Genomic DNA, 23,438 nt, shown 5'->3' on the forward strand with positions numbered 1-23,438 from the left:
AAAAATAAACGCTATAAACTGTCCCAAAATTTAAACGGCGTGAAATCAAAACAGGGGATTTTCCTTTGAGGCGTGAAATTTACCGTTGAAGAAATTTTATTAAGTGCACCTTCTGCATTTTGTTGCAGACTTGCAGGTACGTACCCGAGTCTATATTAAAGCAATTTGTGGGTACACCTGAACTCCACCTAAATTTAAAAAAATAGTTTAATTTGGTGTAGGATTCCGAACACCAGGTGTACATAAAAACATAATTTTCTACACATTTAAAATTTGACTAACATTAAATGCAGACTGTTTATTTGCTAATGCAAATTCGTTTTTTGACATTTTTATAATTTAGTGTGATAACATCCTGGCTTAAATGCCAAACCAACCTTGTCTTGGGATAGACCCAAATTTTAAACCAATATAATCACAACATGCATTTTAGGAGAAGGCGTTCAATGTATTTTTAGTGCTATTAAACTAATGACATTTATTTGTATTTAAAAAATATATTTTTGTGGCGCTGGTCTAGAATCCTACCACAGTTATTAAATCAAGGCACCAAATTTGAGTTAGGGTGCGAGTTGCGTTTGGGTGTGGGTGGGTGAAGTATTATAATATTCTTTATTTAATACTAATACTTGACCCACCCTAACCCAAACGCTAACCCGCGCCCTAACCCAAATAATGTTTGTTGTGGTAGGATTCTAGACCAGCGCCATTTTTGTTGATGCCAGGTCATAACCAAGGCAATTATTTCAATATTTATATTTCCCCTTAATACAATTGATGTAAAAAGGCTTAAAGCTAAGGCTTTTTTATCAGGCTATATTGAAATGCTTCAAAGATACGCGAATTTCTTGCTTAAAAGAAAAAAATGTTGAATAAGTTTTATAAGAAAGGTGAACAATGTTTGAAATAATAAAAATAGAGTTAAAAAAATTATGTTAAAAGGGAATTATATGGAGATGTATCAATCAGAATGTTTTATTAAGTTTTAAAAAAGTGTGTTTTAAATCAGCTGAGATTTGTGTCCATCTGCAGACACAGTTATAAATAGTTTCTTAGATAATGGCCAGTCCTAGTACACCAGTTGAGTTGAGGTTAGCATGAAGTCTTGAAAGTCATATGTGGTTTTATTGCCTCTTGATGTACTTTGTTATTCTTCTTATGGCACTGTTAAAATTTAACCTTTGTGGGCTTGTGGCTATAAAAATTGTGAAAATGCCTTTACATTTGCACAGGGGAAGGTATGTAAAACTGTTTTTGTGTTTTAGTCACCTTATTTTTTGTTTTAAATTGTCTTGTTTTATGGTTATTGACAAAGCCCAGTTTTGGTTATATACCTGTTTTCAAACATTGGTCCCAGTTTAAAACGCACGTATTTATGCAATTGCCCTGTGAACTTTACATTAGCCAAATAATAATTAAATATAAGTTTATGGTACTCAGTAAAAACAATATTTGATGTTTGCTTGGTAAATAATATATAATGTATAAAAGTTTCAAACTTTTCGGCTTTAGAAAAATTGAAACTTTAAATTGGTGTGAAAGATTTTACCTTAATTGAAACTTTGGTTTTACCAATATACTGAGTCAAGACAAAATAGGCCAGAAATTTATACAAGACAATTGATAAGTTATGACAATTTTGATATGTAATCAAAAATACATTTGATTTTTGTTTGCAAGATAGGTTGATAATTTCATGCTATTTTTATACCAGATTGTACATAACCTATTGAGAATAAAATAATGGGGACTATAAGCATGCTAACATATATTCTTAAATCGCATTTATTATGACACTAACCAAAAAAAATAAAACAAAGATTATTGGAATTAAACACGGTACTATATAATTGTTTATAGCATTAGATCTATGATTGCTGATTGGATACCTTTAAATAAAATTCAAGATATATGTTAACTATTGCGTCTTTTATATTATTAATCTTTTAGAAAATGCCTCAATGGTGATAGATCCTACAGGTAAATAAATCTGCAGGAATAATCACTCACAAAAAATCGCCAGCTAAAAAGTCAAAACTAAAAGGTAGCATTTTGTTTTTAAAAAAAACAAAAAAAAAACTATTAAATATATATTCCTGTTATACTAACTGCTTAAAGTGTATAAAGATTTAAAGGAACAAGTAGTCAGATTTTATTTCTTCATACAAAAACAACAGAATAATATGAATTTCACATTCATTTGAATCACATATTTTTTACTTTTCTATTTTATCAACATCGGTATGCTTTTGCCTTCTAGTATTGGCAATTTGCTTTGTTTTTTGTTTAATAAAAAATCTTCATTAGACATATATTGCTATTATTGTCCTTTTGGTGTTGCTGGTGTTGCTTGTATTACCAATACTTGCCGGTAAGTATGTAAAACTTTACTTAAATCTGTTGCATGTTTAAACATTTTTTTCACTTTTGTTTTAGCTTTGGTAGTATTAGGTATAGCAATGTTCCATTTCACTGAAAAAAAGGATTAAAACATAATTAGTTTATTTAAAACATTTCAAAATCAAAAACATACTCGACAACACAGATTAGTTAAAAAAAAGTTATAGCACCAAGTTGAAAAAATAAACAGAATTTCAAAAACAAATCGATAGATTATCTCATAAAATTGTAACTGCCAGAAAAATATAAAATTGTTTTTTTTTAGTTTCAGAGCAAGTAAAGTCCAATGCTGCGAGTGAAAAAAAAATACTGAAATATAATTTTTATGACTTGTGGCAAATTTTGCTGTAATATCAAAAATCTAATGTTTTTTGTTGACTTGATATTACATTTTATAAGTACGTGTTTTCATATAAAGCAAATACATTGACTTGCCATCCTTTGTGGCTTACTTTATTTGTGATTTTGTTTTCCATATTTTACCAAAAACACAGGCATTTAATGTAATAACTCAGACTTTATTTTCTTCAGAAGACATTATATTGTTATTTTGCCGTGTAGTTTTTTTTTAAAAAAACATGTAGACATAGCAAATTAACCTGATAATGATATAGAAAGCATGACTTCAATACTAGTAATAAAAAACTATTTTTATTCAAATTGATATTGCATTATTTAGTGTCAGAGATTGAATGTTCAAACTTGAAATATACCTCTGTCTAGCAAAAGCATTAAAGATTAGTGTGCAGATGATAAAATTTGACAGGTTGATTGATAAGTATTTGCACTGCTCTTTTCACTAACAGTAGGGACAAGAGATGTAAAGATAGAAGTTCACTGGTTTATTTCAACAGGCACTGTAGGTTAGGGAAACAACCAGCAGAATACGGAGACAATGTAAGACGACACTTGTTTGTCAAAGTTGCTTTTGTTTGTTGAGAAATAAAATAGTAACTCGATCTTGCAACAAAGAAGGGCGTCGCAGGCATGCCTTTTACACACAGAATGCTTTTCCAACGGGCTAGGTGTTTTTTTCAAGGAAGAAAGGTGTTTCAAATTATATTAGACAAGGACTTTGGTTCTGCAGTTTGAAAAAGGAATTTCGGTAAATGCTTTTGGCTAGAGGTTATCAGTTGTTTTGGCTTGGGTTGGCTTGTATTTATGTATAAGGATTAAGCATACTGTTGCACTATTTCTAAGAAGACAAAATTGCTCGCTACGCCTGTTTTTTGTTTGAATGCAACTGGCTACTGCTTTAGGCACATTCATGTGCTAGGCGGGTACACTTTATTTTGTATGTCGAACCAAAATTTTGTTGTTGTTTTTAGCTTTTCAATGTTTTGAGTACATTTCTTAAATCAACTTAGCTTTGGAAGTAAATTTGATCTTGTTTTAAACTTCAAAAGTTATTCTAAATATATTTTGATGAGCAAAAATAATTTTATGCCATTGCTACTAATTTGCTGTGTTTATGTTTACCTCATTTAGTTAAGAAAAAATCTATATATTTTTGATTAAATGAATTTTATTATTTTGTTTGTCGAATTTTTTACTGTTGTTCTTTAAACTTAGGATGTATTTTAAACTGTCTCTGTTTTATGCAGATGGAAAAATTGGTCCTCCTTGTATCTTGTAGTTTATGGCATTTTGGGTTTGGTAAATATGTGAACATATCTTGCAGTCATAGTTGTGAAAGTTTTCAAGAAAAATTAGGAAATCCATTTTGCAGTGTAAATGGTGAGGAAATTAAGTTATTAACTAAATTTTTTTATGTTTTGACAGTATTTTTGTTAATTTTCAAATGATTCATATATGAATGAGGCAAAATTTATTTTAACACATTTTTTAAGTTCATTTAGAAAAAAAAACACAAGTTGATTTCTATTTTTTCTCTGGAATGCTATTTTTATCATTATTAGCATTTCTTATGGATAAAGTTATTCTTGTTGAAGATTTAATATTTAGTTTAATGTAAAAGTTTCAGCTAATATCATTTAATAATGTATATTTATTTTTTTAACTAATACCACTCTTTAAAAAAAACAAAAAATTACGGTTGAATAATAAATAATATTTCCTTTTTTTAGTTAAAGTTATGCTAAACTATACCCTTACAATAAATTTTCATTTAATTATTGATTTAATCTCCATTTATCTGCGCCAAAACTTGTTTGTTAAATTATATTCTACCAAACAATAAATTTCATTTTGTTTTTGTAGGAAACGGTAACATAGCATCGGAGGGAGGTGAGGCCGCCCCTCAACCCACCAACTTAAGAGTTAACCCATACATTCACACCACTAACAACGGCAACAAACTCATCGCGTTTGATGTGCAATGGAATCAACGTGGTAAAAACTACAGATAAACTTCTGCCCAGGGCTGTGGGGTCAGTTAAAAAACCTGAGTCTGGCTATGGCCAAAAAAAATAAACCCGAGTCCGAATCAGGCAAAATGTGCAATTTTGTTGATACCCGAGTTTGACTCTATAACCTGTATTCCACCATTTTACGTAACTGAATACGGTGGATATTCAGCAATCCACTCATAGGGGTGTCATCATATAATTCATCCACTCACAATTCATTTTAGGAAAATATCCACCATATGCTATTTTGCCTTTAAAATTTACAGTTGGCGGCCATATCAGTTTCAAAATTTGGTACTGCACATGCGCATGCCGGACTCGGGACTCTGATAGTGTTATGTGCTCTTACTTGAGTCCCAAGTCCTGAGTCGAGTCGGAGCAAAACAAACCGGCTCCGTCGAGTCCCACTCCGACTCCCCAGCCCTGCTTCTGCCTGGAAATTTTCATGTTTTGGTTTAACATTGATGCCAAAAAGTAGATCAGGGGGTAACACAAATATGCTTAATTATTATTTTTTTTTTTACTTCATATCAGTAACCTCGCAATCACCTAACTTGTTATAATGGAAGTTATGTGTCAGAAAAAGGTATGTAAAATAAATCTAAAATATTTTGATTTTTTTCCGGTTTCATTAGATTTTATAAAGTGCTGTTAGTCTAAAATATTTTATCTAGCACATAGGAGGCTTAAGTGGTTGGGACAATAGGTAAAGACAATTTTGGGCTTAACGGGTCATGCAGCGACAAACAATCCAGTTATTTTCAACATTGGTTTTTCCTTAATCTATTTGGGTCATTTTGACTCATTCGTAACATACTTAGATAATTAAAAACACAAGTCCTATACTTAATGGTCGATAGTATACTGATGGTTGTCAAGCAGACTGTGTTTATAATTAAGTTGAGTAAGACTAATTTTTAAGTTGTATATTGTGCGGTCATTTTTTTACAGATAGACTGATATATCGGCATCAGTAAATGTTTTCTTTTTTCGATATTTTATTACGAAAATATGATATCATTTTTCCTGTACAACAAACAACTTACCCATTTTTTGATAAAAAAAAATTGGGTTTTAGTATCACGTCAAAATTATCAAGCAATATTTGAAATAATAGTTTCATAATTAATATAGGTATATAAACTGAAACGTTATTGGATTTTATTTTCAATTAATTTAAGTTTTGAACATTTCCCAGGTATATAAATAAATTGGTATCGGTGTAGGGTACTGGTTGACAAAATTGTAAAAAAAACGGGTATTTGTATCAGTCAAAAAAGTGATATTGGTCAATCTCTAATTTATCTATTTATATTTTGTACTAGCTGACCAAGCCACAAGGCAAATGTTGACTGGATTCAGGTTATCCGTCACTTTAGACAGCGGCCGTCCAATTGTGCAAGATTTGTATCTAAATAAAGAGCAAATAAGCGACATTTTTGACCACACAACAAAGGTTAGTGTTTTGAAAGGAAAATTTTAATTTTAAATCAATTTCACCAAGATTTGAGAAACATAGACTGAAATGTGCAATAAATGTTAATCCTTTTAATGTTATTTTTAGCAATTGAATATGAGCTATCGATGTTTTGGAACAACTGATGAAACAATAATTTTCCCTGATGGCTTTTACATTCTGCAAATCTCCAGTCTTCCCGAGGGCAAAAATCAGGCAGTAGATAAAACAGTAAAAGTTCCTGGTAAGCTTAATAGTTTTTTTGAAAAGTTTGTTCTTTTAATTTAATTAATTATTTTTGGGCAATTTCATGGATCCCTAATTTATATCCTAACACTAAGTTTCAAGAAAATTTCTATTGCAAATCTGTGGTTACGATGTAAATAATTTCTGGAGTATATTTCAAAAGTTACATGTTTAACGTGGTCTAAAGTTGTTTGTTAATTGTTTGAAGAAAAATGCAGCAAACTAATGAAAGTTTAATAAAGCTTTTTTTTCAGATTGTTACACTGAATCTACTACAGATACTGTAAACTGCAAAGAATGGAATGAAGGTTGTTTCACTTTGTTTATTCACTATGCTGTAATTGTTTAATTTACATTTAAAAGTGACATTTTGACTTTATAGTAAATAATATAGTGCTTGGTGTCAAGCAGAATGTGTTTATGATTTAGTTGAGCAAGACTAATTTTAGATTTGTAAATTTTGCAATTAAAAACACATTTATAAGCATGTTTTTACATGCTTTACAGATTATGAATACGATACAACATCCTATGTGACAAGAGGTAAATTTTGAGTTTTCTATTTTCACAAAACGTACACCTATTTAACAAAGTTATGTTTTATATCATGTAATGGTATGGTGATTTGGGAACAACTTAGTTAAAATGCTTTTAATTTGCTTTTACATTTTACAAATAGACTATCCTGTATCTTAATTGTAAGCTATGATTAAGTTTTTCATCCGTACTTTTCATCTTTAACATGCTTTAATAAAAAATTAAAGCTTCCCATAAGAATTCTACAGTATAGTTAATTAGCTTATTTGGTTTACAGAGGTGACTTATAGCCCGGTTATAATCGAGTCTCGTAATCAAGTTTTGACTGGTTTCGTTATCGGAAGTTTGTCTGCCTTTGTTATTATCACTTTGGTGATACTTATCTACATCAAAATATTCAAAATCAAACGTGAGTATTTTAGCTAAACATTTTTAAAGGGTTTAATCTGCTTAAAAAGTCAAAATAAAAGTTCTCCATTTTATATATAAAAATACACTCTGATTTTTATAATATTGATAATTGAGTAGATTTGTAAAATAACTGTACTTTTTAAATGTCATGTTGCATTGTTAAATTTATATATAATTTTTCTTTCACAACTTTAAACATATTTACAGCATTGCTGAGCCACGCATACCATAGCAGAGTTAAACTCAACGTGCAAAAGATTGTGTGCTCATTATGATAACTAAGGCACCCAATTTTTATCTTTTGCGTACCTAATGTGGCCTACCAGTACTACTCTAAAACTTAATGCATGAGAGACAAACGTAAGATAAAGATGAAGTTGTGCTTGTAATTCAATATCAGTAACAATTTAAACAGGCGTACAACTTAACATTCCATATGTTGTTTCGTAAAGCATTATACCAATCAATGGAGTATTGTGTCAACTGTTTAGTAGCCAGATATTCTATATAAAGTAATAGTTGAGAAAATTTGTTTAAAAAAAAAGAATATATATATATAATCTCATTATCTTTGCTGACGCTAACACAGTTGCACATTTTAACAAAATAGTATAAAGCGGCCCATTTATGCAACATTAGAAAGAATTTAAAGTACAAATCAAGAAGTAGGTACGGATCGCACCTATCGACATCATCATGATTAAGGCATAGCCTATGCTTCTCAGACTGTAAAAGCTACATGACTGTGAAGTCGTGTGAGCAACTTAGAAAGGTTAAGAACCACTTGGTCACAAACGCTTCCACCAAACATCGCAGGCAAAGCTTCGGCCCGGGTCCTTCTGATCTGCAATACGCGGCACGTCGACCTCGACCGATCCCTCTGGCGTAACGTGGAACGCCTGGCCAGGACCCTTCGGCTCCACGGCGCCGAGGTGGCCAGCAACCTGTGGGAAAGCACCCGGCTCACTGGGGCGCCGGCCAAGTGGATACGCGAGAACGTGGAAGGCTCCGATTGCGTCATATTCGTGATGTCATCGCTTCGGTAAGGCTTTATGTTCTAGTCTTAAGGCCCATTTCACTACAGCTGAGCTGAGCTGAGCTGAGCTGGGCGTTAAAATCGCTCCAAAACGTAACGTTTTTCTATAGCTGCACGGGGATTGAGTTTCGCAAAGCGTGAAACTCTCGCCACAATATAATTTAAATGCAAATTACGCTTTGCTAAGCTCAGTGCAGCTGTGGTGTAAACGGGCCTTTACTGTTAAGATGCTAGTTTCGGCCGTCTTATATTCTTATTGAATATTCTTAAATGGCCGTATTTGTCTAATTCTAAATAGGGTAATCAGGTGGCACTATATAAAGACAAAATGTATTGATTCTCGACAAGCTTTCGCACAACCGTGCTTCATCAGGTCAAAGTAGAATCTTAAAAAGTACGCATAGCTTCTTAAATCGCGCACTTTTTTTAGTTTTATTTCCTTGGCAACGTTGATTCCCGGGGACTTGAACGCAGTTCTTCGGGACAAATCAGGGCTCAAAATTGCTTTATATTTTAAATCGCATCGATGGTGCCATGCTGGACACTGCTGAAGGTGCCAGCATTGCCTGACGATGTTTACCCCGCTTGTTTACATTACACATCTGCCGCCTTTGTCTTGCAATAAATCACTAGGATCTGGTATAAGAGCTGAAAAAAAGCTGAAAAGGTGGCTTAAAGCGAACTGGAATTATCGAGTATACCGCCCGTGTTGGTATACGAGATTTTCTTGCTGTAGCGTTTACCAGGGTTTTAATGACTCTTACGTCAATGGCTATGACTATGACTCGACTTAAGTGCACTTAAGTCACTATTTTCAAATGACTTGACTTTTTAGGTAAAATGACTTGACTTGACTCAAGTCGTTTACTCCAAATGACTTAACTTGAACTTAAGTCATTCAGTCAAATGACTTGGGTTAAAATTAAGTGTTTTTATTTAACACTTTATTATAAAATTGATATTTTTCTTAATTTTTGCACGTAAAACGATTTGATTGCTACATGTGTTTTTTTTGTGTGTATTAGTTGAGGCAATGTTCAATCGGACGAGTTTACCAATTTTATTCGTTTGTCTTTGTTTTTGTATATCAGTAATTTGACTTGTCCACTTGCACTAATAATGACTTGATTGGGATCCGGCTTGTTATTTATACAAAAAGACTTTGATCATTTCAAAATGATTAGTTTACAACACTGGCATTTACACACACACCGATACGCGACCCTATATTGACGCACGGCCCTTTCCAAACGCTCATGAGTCATCTCTTTCGGTTTCGCCTGGCTCGGAGTTCTGCCTAATCTTTTAATTTAAGCGCAAAGGGCCACCGCCACTCGTCCGAAACTAAGTTAGTATCGGTCCTAATCCGATACCAAAGTTATGCAGGTGTTGTAGCCTCGATAGGTGTTCCATCACGTCGTTTTTTAAGGAAAGTTAGGAATCGAAAGTATTTAAGCCACTTAACGTCAAGCATATCTCAGAATTAGCTCAAAATTAAAGTAAACGTTACTTTGTACGTTTAAGTTTGTTTTTATTCATTACAATAGTGACGTAAAAACGATTTAAATGTCCGTACGAGTTGCTTAAAATATCCGAAATCGGTATAAAACAGTTGTGTAATGTCTTACGATGATCTGACTTAAGTCACTGTTTTCAAATGAATTGACTTGACCAAAATATTTTTGGCAAATGACTTGACTTTGGCCAATTCTAAACGCCTATTTTAAAACACTGACATAAAGAACGACATATCGGACATCTCGACCATGGGATTTATACTGTTTTTTTACGAATAAAATTAAAATAGGCGTCCAATTTTAGGTTCATAATGCTATAAATTTGTATTCAAATATTTTTGAATTTTTTTCTTAAATTGTGTTGCAACTCCGCCACAATCCTCAAAAACCCGCGACACCACTTCAACCTAACTTAAAACGTCATTTAATGAAGAATACTTACACATATGTGTTCAACAACCGTGATGTAGCCCTTCTGAAGCTGCGTTTTGATTAACGATCACGGCTTACGTATCATTAGTCAATGTGAAGTTGCTTGTAACAGGACAGGATGTAGCAAGCATGGGCGTATGGTTGTTTCTCTACTCGCTCCTCTATCAGTCTGTGTGTAGCTCAGTTGGTAGAGCGACGGTCCCGGTATGGCCGGAGATCGTGAGTTTGAACCTCTATACAGGCTAGTTTTACGAACAGAATGCAGCAAGCATTGGCGCCATGGTTGTTTTTCGACTCGCTCCTCTCTGAGTCTTTGTGTAGCTCAGTTGGTAGAGCGACGGTCCCGGTATGACGGAGGTCGTGAGTTTGAACCTCACTGCAGGCTGGCTGTTTTTCCAGCCTGCCTTGCTTGTATCATTAACAGATTCGGTGAGTCTGCGTTGGCTTTCGGTGTACTAACTTTAAGCTTTTATCCAATTACAGTGGCGAGCGCGAAATCCTTCTTGACGTCTACACCTCTGTAATTCGCACCACCAAACAGGTTCTAAACGAGGGCAGGTTTCGACCTGTGGTCATTTCGGTCCACTTCGCCCCTGGCCCGGGCCCAGGGGGAAAGTCTCCGGCGTCGGGCCTGCCCCTCAAGAGCACCACCTACCGGCTGCCGAAGATGGAAGACCAGCTGTTGGCTCAGATTTCGCGCCTAAAACGAAAACGCGCTGGAAATGTTCAGAAATTGTGGTCGAGTGACGATTCGGTTTTCACGAGTGTGTGACCTGAGCTTGGGTATGTTTTCTCATGTTAGGGATGTCTGATAATCTTGGATCGGCGACGATGCCCGATGCCAAGTGGTAGTATCGGTACTCTCTAAGGCAGTGGTCTCCAACCTGTGGGTCGCGACTCCAAATGGGGTCGCCTAACATTTTTGTGGGGTCGCCATAAACTCACCATGTAGTTGCATTTTAGTTAAGGTGGGGTCGCCTATTAAAAAGGTTGGAGACCACTGCTCTAAGGATAAGCACAAATTAGCAAATTCGATACTTCTGCAAAAGTGATTTTAGTAAGACGTAAGGCCTAGTAAAAATATCAAAGCCCACACAGAAGTACGTATCATTTTGTACGTTTCGAAAAACTCTTTATTTATTTTCATCACCTCAAAAACATTCAAAATGCTACCTACTTCTGTATGGGCTTTGATAATTAATTACTCTTACTACCTCTTACTACATCTTGTTTGCCAAATGTTCGCCAAATGATTTTGAGTAGGTGTCTGTCTTTTTCAAAATGAGCCCTAAAAATTGAACACTATATACGCATCTGTTCATAAGTTTAATGGTGAAAATAACGGCCCAAATAGACATAAAAAGCGACATGCTTTATTGTTTAAACGTTTCGGCAAATGCTCATGCCATCATCAGTGATTTGAAGGCCACATTAGTTACACACCCGTTTATATGCACTTTAGTCACACAAAGGAATGATAAAAAGGTGCGAAACAAGCGTCGCAATAAAGCATGTCGCTTTTTATGTCTATTTGGGCCATTATTTTCACCATTAAGCCCTAAAAATGTTACTCGGATTCACCCATTAATTTTTAATGAGGACGTTGCTTTAGCTAAGAGTTAAAACCCCGCCAGAGGTGATCGATTTATTTCTGATTTTGCAAGTCTATATTGCTAGTTAAAAGTTTTTTGTGCCATGTAGCCTTGCCACTGTTTTCGATTTGTGCCAATGCACCAGTTTATTTGCTCATCAAAGTTTGGCGTTATTTCTGTTTAAAAAGTTTCATAGAGGCTTCACGGCCAATCCCGAGTTTCTTCATGTATAGCAGTGGTTCTTAACTTTTTTCCTTGCTGCACTCCTTTTAAATCACCAACCAATTCTTGCACTCCCCTCTAGAATTGCATAAATAACAAAATCATTTAAATTTAATTTTCATACAAGTAACTGGTAACGCAGTAACACAATACCGAAATATGAGTTAGTTTTACATTTAACTAAGCGATAAAATAAATTACAGTAATACATTTTCTGCGTCTGATTCAGCACCCCCGTAAGGAACACTGTTATGTAGCCTTACCGTATGTCCCGTTTAGCCGGGACCGTCCCGATGTGTACCAAAATGCCCTGTTTTTTAGAAAGCCTGCATTTCCTTATGCATTACACTGGTATAAGCTTGTTGTGAACGGTCTTTGGACAATTTGACTGATGCATGTAGAATTTTTCTTTGTGTTAAATGTGAGTGTTACGTCACAATATCATGTAACCGTCCCCCAGTAGTGGGTTAAATGCTAGTACTTTAGCAAACAATAGGAAAACATTCAGTCTTATTTTCACATGTTCATTCTCTGAAAAATTTGACAAGCAGCATAGGCCTCTTATAGTTACATAATTTGTGACGTCATGCTATGAAGTATTTTTGTGACGTTATACTTATATTACCTCAAAAAGTACTTAATCTGGCCCTAGATTTAGAAGCAATACCTATGGTAACTTTATCGTCCAATGCCCGTTTATCTAAAAAAAAACAACAATAATTTTAAGTAGGCTAAGTTCCTGAAAACCTTTACGTATTGTTCGGAACCGTGTTTATTGTAATATTGTTCTCACATCCTACCAACCGTACATAAATATTAGAAAAACTTTACGTAGTTTGTCTAAATTGTCTGCTGTAATAGTGCCTTTACCTTACGAATTGTGTATAACTTACTCCTAGATTTTACTGTTCACTTTGGGATGTTGGCATAATTTAAGCAACCCATCGTTGCATGCATTTTCTGTCTAACGTAAATCCAAAGTGCCACAAGTTCCATGTTACTATTTAACGTATTGTTTCACTAAATGGCCGAATAATAAGCGTAAAATATCTATTTTCTGTCTAATGTAAATCAAAACCCCACATGTTACTATAGTTTCTCTATGTTCCTGATTGATTGTGCCAAACTAGTTGTATCACAGTCTAAGTTTTATTATTCAAATATTCGAAGTACGTTTGCTATTTCCATTCAACGTTCGAGGTATTATTTGCACAATTGCACTACGACGTTGCCAATTAAAAACTGCTGTTACGTCACTTCTAGTGGCGTTATCTGTTTATACTATGACGTCATATGCTTTACACCATCTAAAAAAACACCATTTGTCGCATTATGGTACTCACCTTTTAGTATTTTCGTCTATTGTTTTTGGTGTTACCTTTGCTGTGACTTTAAAAATGAAATCTTGCCGATACAGTTGTCTTTATTGTAGCCACACTTTCACAGTTAACTTTTAGAAAATATAAACGTGATTCGAAAATATCGAAGCACAACAAAAAAACGACAAATGTTGTGTGGATATTGGTTCTGTTACGGTGGTCTGACACACAAAAAAACGGAAAACAATTCACATAACTTAAAACAATTGTCATTTTGCACCACACAAGCATTTCATAGTGTTTAACGTAGCCTACAATAGAGTTGAAACCGCGTATTTGAGTGTATTTAAATAGGCATGACAGTGGAAACTTACGTACAGGATATTAGCATACAAGCTTCGAAACTCAACTTAACGGCGAGGTGCGGGTTTATTTTATTCACCAAGCTTCATTTCTGTTAAGTGCTTTCCAAGGCCGCTAGCACGAGGTAACCCGAATCTACAAGTCCTCGTTTTTTGTTGCTTGACATGGATACATATCACATGTCATTTCACCACAGATTGAGAAGGTTGTCAATATCGAAGATAACGGACTCTACTGTATAAGTGAAAATAAACGGCATTGATGCAAAGCTTTTGCGCTGTTGTTATATTTATATGCAACCTTGTTGTCATATTTGAAGTTACTCAAATACTAAGTTGTTACTAAGAAATTTAGAATGATTTACAGATTTCACCTATTTAGAAGAAACGTTTATTTCATGTTGGAATTTAAAATGCTTCCAGTTATAAAAACTATGGCACGGCAATTTCATTCAATGATCTTTTAACAGAAAATATCAATTTGTAGCTGTGTTTTATTCCTTAATGCACTTTTGCATAACTATGCACTATGCATACTCACACGAGGCATACAAGAAAAATAAAATTCCTCTAAAAAGTTTGTGCAATACATTTCGAATAAACCTTTAACCATTAAACAGACGTAAAAATAAATTAAGATTTATTCCTAGGATTTATAAGCGCTTCAAGCTACATCGGTACAACGCTGAACAACGTTAAAAATATTCCCTTTCAGAAGTCAAATCTTATTCAGAATATTTCTCCTGCCTTAAAACTAGACATAGGGAGAACAGGTAAATATTCATCAATGCGAAAAATCTTCGAACTTCATTTAGCATTTAGGTCAAGAGATGCAAGCAGTGTTGAAATGACTTGGCTTAAGTCACGGTTTTCAAATGCTTGGACTTCAGGTCGTGAAAATCAACTTTAGATTTACAGTTTTGCATTGCCGCACGTCTTATCTCAGACTGTAGGTAATTCTTTGAACTCATTTTCGAAAAAAGACGATACCAAAATTAAAAGGACAAAACAATAAAGAAAACAAACGCCGATTTCTTATTCGAGATCTTTCAAAATGCTGATTGTTTTGTTTCGAAGACGTTAAGTTATTTGTTGTTTCTTACAATTCGGTCGTAATCGAAACATTGTCGCCGTCGGTGGCCAGCAGAGGCGCCGCGGAGCCGCTCTTCTGCTCCTTGTACTTTTTGCTCCCACTTCTCTTCATCCCGGAGGAAAGGAGCTCTTTTATCTCACTCTCTCCCTTGCTCCGGTGCTTCCCCTTCGGTTTGCTGCGGTTGGCGGGAGATGCGGGACGCTCGATTGCTTCACCGGCCGCCGTTCCGCCCGACTGGTTGTTTCGCGCGTCGACCACTGTGAGCGAATAGAGGGCGTTAGTTTGTTTTTCATTAGATGTATATACGACTAAGGTTCAGTTGATTCAGGGGGTCATTGCACCCCGAAAATAAAGTTTTGGGCAACTTAAACGATTTAAAGGCGTTTTTTCGCTTTGCAAGAATTGAGAACATCTTTTAATACAGCTTTGGTATTAAATGTAACATCTCTACAACCTTAAACTTTAACAAAAAACGAACTGTGTGGAGTTCCTAAGGTTACGTAACTTCGTGATATCACGTTAGGACGTTACTTTGTGACGTCACGTCTGAAAAAAAATGATGCCTCCCTAAACAAAAAACCTGTATCCGCGCCTGCTAGGGGTTTTCGGCATTTTGTGTTTATTCTGATTATTCAAATTTTTGGCAAAAGTACAGCTGTCCGATCCCAAATGACGTCAGTAGTATTATTGTCAAAACCGTAAAATTGATCAAATTGAAACGTGGAAATGTAATTATTTAACAAAAAAAAAAAAAAAAAAAATTAGTTACGGTTACTGTTATTATGCTATTTTTTAAAATACCTTTCAAAGTGGAAAACGTTCCGTTAGATTGCAACCCATAGCTGGAATGCCCATATTAATACCACCCCAGAATTAAATAAGTGCCGATACCACACCACTTGACATCAGGTATCCACTACGATGCGTTACTATCAGACATCCACGCCCAAATAAGGAGTATCGCGCTAATATATTTAATATGCTTGTCGAGTTTAGCACTGTACCGAATCTTACTCGAGTTTCAATCGGTTTTCATAACGTCGGGTTGACTTTTTCGGAATATCTGAGAGTTTTTGAGAAAACCTTTCCGATTAACGTATCGTAATTTACGGACTTTTCGGCAAACTGTTACACCTCAAATTACATTATTATAGATTTTTATGTTAATAATAGTAACCTGTCTGTCATTTACTGCCCACTTTTAAAGTAAAGTACAATGAAGCGTTAATGACTTTTCAAATGCCGTGCATTTACCAACAGATTAATAGTGACAACGAGGGTACGTATATACAAGTGTACTTTAACCACTAGAGGGCCTTTTGTTAACAAATAAAATCACAAATTTTAAATTAGACGTCTACATTAAACGATAAACTATAATATGAGCAAAAAATAAATAAAATCGCCTAAAAATGTTGTCCAAAAAATAAATCACGGCAAATGATGTTGAGTTCGGTTTAACGGTTAACAAGACTCAAAAAACTCACCTTTGAATCTCACACTTTCCATATCGACGCTCTTCGATGACGTCATCTTTGCTCCCTGTTCCTCTCCCCTTTGCTCTCCCTCCTCCTTAAAAAAAAAAAAACTATAATACGAGTTCATCAGCGAAAAATCATGACGTAATAAATCATGACGGGAAGACTCATGTCGTGAGTCTGAATGAGTAAATATGAGTTATATAAATATTCATGATATGAGTTCTATATTAATACTCTTTAGATCCATTCATTAAATAGGGTAATTAGGTGGCACTATATATATAGAGAGAAATTGGCATTATATTCCTGACAAGCTTTCACAAAAGTAGATTTCTACTTTGACCTGGTGAAGCACGGTTGTGCGAAAGCTTGTCGAGAATTCAATGCAATTTGTCTTTATATATGTGTGTCACCTGATAACCCTATTTAGAATTCGACAAATACGGCCATTTACAAAGCAAAAGTCATTTACTAGTTCTTCAGAGAAATCTATTTCGCCACGTAAGGCATCATCAGTTTCTTTTTCAAATAAAAGCATTTAAAGCCATTGTCGTCATTTACGTGTAAGAGCGATTCTTATTTTACATATTTAGTTTGTCGTGAGTTCTTTGAAATCAGGTCGTAAATCAAAAAAAGGTTAATTGGAGAGCTTGAAACGTTGAAATGATGCCGTAATTTTAAAAGAGATAAACTCATGTCGGGAGTCTGAATGAGTAAAAACCATGGTTCGAGTCTTGAAGCGTTGAAGTCATGCCGTGATTATAAATGCCGTTAGATCAGTGCTCTTCAACCTTTTTTGGTTTGGTAAACCCTTAAAGTTGTTGTAACGAACTCTTGCACCCTGTTTACTTAAAAGGTAAACTGAGGTAAAAATCAGTATGAAAAATTATTATGCATATCAATTTCATTATGTCAATTAAACCGAGCGGATCTACTGAAGTTTTAAACACTGTCGGTGAGAGTTCGATTTACGTTTTGAGTCGTAAAGCGCTAGATTGCTTTCTGAATCGTAAAGCGTTGAAGTCATGTCGCAAGTTTAAACTGATGTAAAGTCCATGTGGAGAATCTAAAGGAATTGAGTTATGTCATGAATCTCAAGCATAAAAACTATGATGTGAAACTGAAAAAGTAAAATCATGCCGTGAGTACATGAAAGCTCACACCGTGAGTCTGAAAGAATTAAATCATGTCACGAGTTTAAAGGCAAAAATCATGTGGTGAGTCTATGGGCGTTACACTCACGTCGTGAGTTTTCAAGAAGTTACGAAAGTCTGAAAAAGTTACGATCATACCCCGGGTATGCTGCAAAAAAAGTTTGGATTAAAACATATTCACCACGAGTAAGTTATTTGTGGTATCCCTAAAAAAGGAACATTGTGCTAATTACGATAACGTCTGCCAATATCTATAGCTTTCTTTAAATGCAGAAAAATCTATTATTATGTTGTAACGCTTAAAATAGTATAGCTATTCACAATTTTTTTATAGATCTTTCCCGTGCCTAAAAATTAGAATTGCCATGCAACTAAAGAACTTTTGCAAGAATTTATGAACAACGTGTTATTTGTGTTTAGGTACTACTTCAACTTTGTACAACTTTCGGCGCTTTAAACATAATGGTCCATAGACTTTTGTATTTTTTACCGGTTCAGGTTCATCCTCGGTTGAAGAAAATGTTGGAAGCCATTTCTTGCCTTTCTTTTCACTTTTTTCACTTGCCACGGCGCCTTTGTGTGCTGGAGCGTCGCCTTAAAAATAAGTGGAAATTTTAAAGTGATAAAGGGAAGTCCCGCTATTTACCACACGTGCTCATGTCAAGTTAATTTATTTAGAGATTGTACAGTGTAGACTTAGACCAGTGATCTTTAACCGGTGTGCACGGTGCACCCTAGGGTGCATCAAAATATGCATGGGGTGCACCAGTACAAAAAGGTACACAAGGGTGCATCATAAGCTTTCAATAAATCATTAATATTTTACGTTTTTACTGACAAAACAGTCAATAACTCAATATAGTCTGTTTTTTATTTTCTCAAGTTTGTTTAAACTGCTGTTTTATGGCATACAATAGTACTTGCAAGCAGCCACAGCCATAATCGAACTTTCACCGGCAGTGTGTAAAAAAAAACTTTTTCATATTGCTTTTTTGACCTCAGTTTACCTTTTAAGTAAACAGGGTGCATGAGTTCGTTACAACAACTTATAGGGTTCACCAAACCAAAAAAGGCCGAAGAGCACTGACTTAGACAATAAACCAAAAGCTAAACACTAGAAAACATCTAATTGTCCAAGTTTCGTGTGAGTGAATTTAAGACAGGTGGTATGGTATGTAATATCTATTAACCTGTGCTTGGAGAAGGCATGCTCTTTTTTAACTTGTTCTTAAGCAACTTCGAAGGAGAAACGGATGAATGCTTGTCGAATTTGCTAAAATAAAAAAAAACAGTTTAAGTTACTGTTCCCACTAGATGCGAAAACACGTGCTTCTGTACAGAAATTACCTCGACTCTTCTTCAACATTTTGTTCCAATTTTGCCTTCGGATTAACTTGAGGATCTAAAATATGATTTTGTTATTTTTTCAAAAAAAATTGCAGTATAGACCCTGTGCATGCCACACTTTATAGTGTTGACAATCGAAAAGATTGACAATCATCCTAATTAGAAATGTCGGATAATATCGTATCGTAGTGGATACCCGATGCCAAGTGGTAGTATGGCTACTCGTCCAAACGTAGGGGTGTATCTCTGCTGTTCCGATACCAAATTAACGTAAAAGTTTATCCATGGACGTAGTTAATTCTACTTGGATTCTCGGCCTAATAACCTGGAAAATAAATACCTTTGAATGTTTCAATTTCATCTATTTCGTATGTTTGAGCATAGTAATGACGTCATTTGATATGTGATCGCGTGACAATACTTTTTTTGCGGAATATCAGGTTTGGTGTTAGTGTAAAACTTTTAAGTTTAGGACATCGATTATCATAATAGTAATTGGTTGGGATAAGCTGGTGACTAAATACGAAAAAATATTTAACAACAGCCCTTATAAATGTAAGGGTTGTGGTGACGACACGCCTTACTTCGCTGCAGGGTTGAACAAAAGTAATTTAGGGCTACTGTATATGTTTTTAGGAAATAGATGATGGGCGACTGCTGCTTACCCATTAACTAGTACAGGTCAGTAACTGAAAGTGTCAATTGTTACAAGAAAATTAAACCTATTTTACCATTAATACTAAGCAACCTAATAAAATTTAAACATCAAATCAAAAAAAATATCTTCCCAGTCCAACACCACTTTTATGAACAGCACAAATATGCTAAAACAGACATGCCTAAGAACTGACAGTTGGGTTCTAAACAACTATATCAAAGAAAAAAAGAAAAACAATACTTTTTAACTTTTGAAACGCTACCTTCTTGTTAGACGAATAAGGTGCCATTGTATAAAGACAAATTGTGTTGAATTCTCGACAAGCTTTCGCACAACCGTTCTTCATCAGGTCAAAGTAAAAATGGTTGCTTGAAAGCTTTTTGAGAATTCAATACATTTTGTCTTTATACAGTACCACCTTATTCCTCTATTTAGAATTAGAACATTTGGACATTTAAAAAAATCACCTTCTTGTTGAAGGCTCTCAGTAACATCTCCCGAAACCTCTTCGCTACGGTGTCGCCAGCGGTGATGTCGTATCGAAGATGCTGTTACCGCCAGCCGGGATATGGCACTACTTGACCGGGTCATTGAAGGGGTGAGTGATACAGCCAGACCCAATGGGTTGTCGTCCTGCAGGGTAGTCCCCTCTTGTGAGATTGTATCCAGAATTGCATTGCACAACAGAAGTACCTTGAAATGTAGGAAGGGTTGGCAATAGGCTGATATATATTGGTTTACCGATAATATCGGCAGATATTTGGCTCCTACTGATAGATTGGTGGTACCAGTAAATTTGAGCCGATATTTTTGCCTATAATTTGTTATGAAAATATAATACAGCTTTTCCTTAAAAACAAACAGAAGGAATTTTATTAATTTAATTTATTACCATATCCAAAGTATATAAAAAAAATCAATAACAGTTTTGAGTATCAGTTTGCAAAAACATAAAAAATCGGTTATCAATGTGTAATAAATACAAAAGGCCATAGGGGGACAGGTTAAAAATATACCCAATATAAACGGCATACTTATAGCCTAGGAAAATTATTTAGAAATAGAAAAAAAATAACATAGTAAAAAGAAAAAGTTTTCACAATGTATAGATATACGTTTAAAGTTAAACAATATTACCTACAATTATACACATTTACATTTCTATCCCATTTCTATCCTACATATCATACAAGAAAAACTAATTTTTTTCATATTTATAGTAAAAAAAAATCTTTGGATTTGGGTGACCTTGTAAATTTAGCAACAGACGTAGACAAGTATCTTACATGCAAAGATACCAAAAAAAATAGTTAATTTGGGAAAATACTGGTAGTTCAAAAAAGTTAGTGTAAAATATCTAAACAACGGCCTAATTTATACACAGACCTGTGCATTAAGTTCATATTCAGCTCTCTTTTGCATTGCCTCGACAGCCTTGATTCCTTTAATTCGGCATCCATTATACAGGGCAAAGTATACGCCACGGACAATTGTTAACGTAATATTTGTGTCGATTTGAATTCTTCTAGGCTTCTGTGGCCTGTAAAAATAAACAGCTATTTGTCCTAATTATAAAACTTACAACAATAGAATTTATCAGTTTGTATATAAATATATTTTTACCACATCTATTCAAAATAATTATTTCACATTGGAAGTAATGGTTGAAGGTTGTAGTAAGGCAGAGGAAGAATTAAAAAAAAATACATACATTTTATCTACATAGTAATCCAATTGCCAAGGAAAGCCTTGACTTCCAAGAAACAAACAAAGATTGCAAAATTGTTGCAGCGATTGCTTTGAAACAGCCGAAATATGGTCGCAGTATGACATCAGTACAAAATTCAAGATCTGTAAGACAAAACATTAGCTTGAAGTGGTAACACAATTTTTTTCAATACAAAAAATGCCTTCATTAGATGACATAATTGGTTACTAATTGTTTTTATTATAGGAGTTATTAAATTTTAAACATGTCTGTTAAAAAAAACTTGAGTTTAAATACTACTAAAATAACAATTTGTGAACATCTTCCCCCATATGCTAATATAATGTTTCATATAACAAATATTATGTTTTAAATAGTTTTTTTTTTAACTTTTTAAACCAAACCTGACATCTGTTTGAAGGTAGAATAGCATCGTACGTGACCGGGGTTGGAGTTTCGATAAATGTAGTGTCTGGGTTTGGAACTGTAATAGTGTGTTCAGAGAATGGATACTGAAAAAAACAGGTGACTTTTTATGTTATTTTTCAAATGCATTTTAATATAATTTTTTTACAAATTTTAACTGAGTTTAAAAGAAAGAACATGACACCATTTTACCGGTTATTCACTTAGTTTAGAAAAAACAATCTAAGAAAAAAAAACAGAAAAAACAACAAACCTCATCCTTTTAATTATTTAACTTATTTATATTAATGTGCTTTACATTTAATGCATAAAAATGTAAAACAAAAAGCGCACCATCATTGGGTCGTGGTATACAGAAGCTCGACTCAGGTTTGGAATTTCCATTGAGTTTAAGGTTTCTGTGTTTGATGAAGCACACAGAATGTTGTAAACTGCGAGCAGGTACGTTGCCGTGGCAACCTTGAACTCGCTGGAATTCTGATCGCGTGAGAAACATGCCAGCAGGTAACCGTGGATCACCGCAGGCAAAAAACATGATGCGAAAAGCCGCAGTTCTGTAATGCTGAAAAGATAATATTTGTTTCATAAAACTCTATTTTAACAAGATGTTTGAAGTCCAAATTAAATCATATTTGATATGTGAATCTACTGAAAAAGTATTTTAAGTGAATTTAACAGGCAAATTTAGCTAATACCTACAAAATATTGGCATAAAAGATTTATCTAACATCCAGTCTGCATTCTATTTTTTTTAAGAAATTTATGCGCACACCTGATTTGGTGATATGCACGACTTCATTTTGAAAAATGTAGAATTATATTGTGTCTGTGGTTCGGTTTCAGTAGAATTTCAAACCAAAGGTGTGTTTAAAAACCTTTAATGCACACCTGAAGATTTTATCCTGCACACCCATCCAGTCTGTATTGTCATTTACGTTGCATACATAAGGTTGGAAATTCTACCACAATTCAACTTTTTATTTAAATTTTGTGCAATATAATAGTTTAGGTGTGCACACACATTTCTTACAAAAAATATCAGGTGTGCACCTGCCACAGAATGCAGACCAGCCCAAGGTCTTGTTGAAAAGTTCTATGAAATGCAGACTGGGCCAACAGTGTAAAATCTTTTGTCAAACAATGACTAACCCGCTTTTGTTGAAATTGAAAAGTTGGTGGCAACATGATTGAATCAGATTCGAGGTTACGTCATTTGCTGGAGAACATATCACAGCTTTGAACGCAGACAAAACGGGAGATTTTTCGTTAATGTTCTTTGCATATTCAGGCAATGATGAGTCTGGCAAACTTTTGTATTCTGCCAGCCAGTCCTTCAAAACTTGCTCATTGGACACTTTTCCTAAACTTGAGGCCATATTTTTTTACATTTACTTTTGATAGCAAGGCGAAAGTTAAAAAAACATGTGAAATGCAACTTAAGACATACCTATAAACCTAGCTAATGCAAAATCAAGTTTGTGCCACATTTCCTAAGAAAAATTTACAGTTCTGCTTATGCTAGATGGAGTTTGCAATATAAAAACAAAATAAAAGTAAGTCATAAAAACACAATTATTTTACTGCAACAATTTACAAACAAACATTAATTTGTTTAAAAAGAGATGGTTCATCTAAACACCGCCCTTAATATAAATAAAATAAATATGTTATT

The 23,438-nt window shown here is 34.4% G+C and overlaps 2 protein-coding genes across 2 annotated transcripts; one reads left to right on the forward strand and one right to left on the reverse strand.

The window, feature by feature from the left end:
* LOC146133656 (uncharacterized) lies at positions 1-13,630 on the forward strand. The gene is made up of 10 exons (XM_083397818.1): positions 1-136; positions 4,005-4,137; positions 4,621-4,752; positions 6,095-6,225; positions 6,334-6,469; positions 6,726-6,779; positions 6,979-7,014; positions 7,286-7,417; positions 8,236-8,461; positions 10,888-13,630. The coding sequence occupies exons 2-10, from the start codon at positions 4,005-4,007 to the stop codon at positions 11,174-11,176; spliced, it is 1,269 nt and encodes a 422-aa protein (XP_083253944.1). The 5' UTR covers positions 1-136; the 3' UTR covers positions 11,177-13,630.
* LOC146133657 (hyccin-like) lies at positions 13,630-23,428 on the reverse strand. Its single transcript, XM_083397819.1, has 11 exons — positions 22,916-23,428; positions 22,100-22,328; positions 21,745-21,852; positions 21,344-21,483; positions 21,019-21,172; positions 20,100-20,325; positions 18,975-19,029; positions 18,818-18,900; positions 18,118-18,209; positions 16,480-16,564; positions 13,630-15,249 (listed from the first exon to the last, which is right to left on the reverse strand). The coding sequence occupies exons 1-11, from the start codon at positions 23,140-23,142 to the stop codon at positions 14,999-15,001; spliced, it is 1,650 nt and encodes a 549-aa protein (XP_083253945.1). The 5' UTR covers positions 23,143-23,428; the 3' UTR covers positions 13,630-14,998.
* Positions 23,429-23,438: the final 10 nt, after the last annotated feature.

The sequence above is a fragment of the Ascidiella aspersa genome, chromosome 9 (assembly GCF_963924565.1).
Source record: "Ascidiella aspersa chromosome 9, kaAscAspe10.2, whole genome shotgun sequence".
NCBI lineage: Eukaryota > Metazoa > Chordata > Ascidiacea > Phlebobranchia > Ascidiidae > Ascidiella > Ascidiella aspersa.

Excerpts from the sequence above, each read along its gene's own strand:
- LOC146133656 (XM_083397818.1), top strand. The coding sequence starts at position 4,005 with ATGGAAAAATTGGTCCTCCTTGTATCTTGTAGTTTATGGCATTTTGGG. Across the intron at positions 6,226-6,333 it reads TTTTTGACCACACAACAAAG|CAATTGAATATGAGCTATCG; the intron begins GTTAGTGTTTTG and ends TGTTATTTTTAG. Across the intron at positions 8,462-10,887 it reads TTCGTGATGTCATCGCTTCG|TGGCGAGCGCGAAATCCTTC; the intron begins GTAAGGCTTTAT and ends ATCCAATTACAG.
- LOC146133657 (XM_083397819.1), bottom strand. The coding sequence starts at position 23,142 with ATGGCCTCAAGTTTAGGAAAAGTGTCCAATGAGCAAGTTTTGAAGGAC. Across the intron at positions 22,329-22,915 it reads TTCAATTTCAACAAAAGCGG|CATTACAGAACTGCGGCTTT; the intron begins GTTAGTCATTGT and ends TTATCTTTTCAG. Across the intron at positions 16,565-18,117 it reads CCGAGGATGAACCTGAACCG|GAGGAGGGAGAGCAAAGGGG; the intron begins GTAAAAAATACA and ends TTTTTTTTTAAG.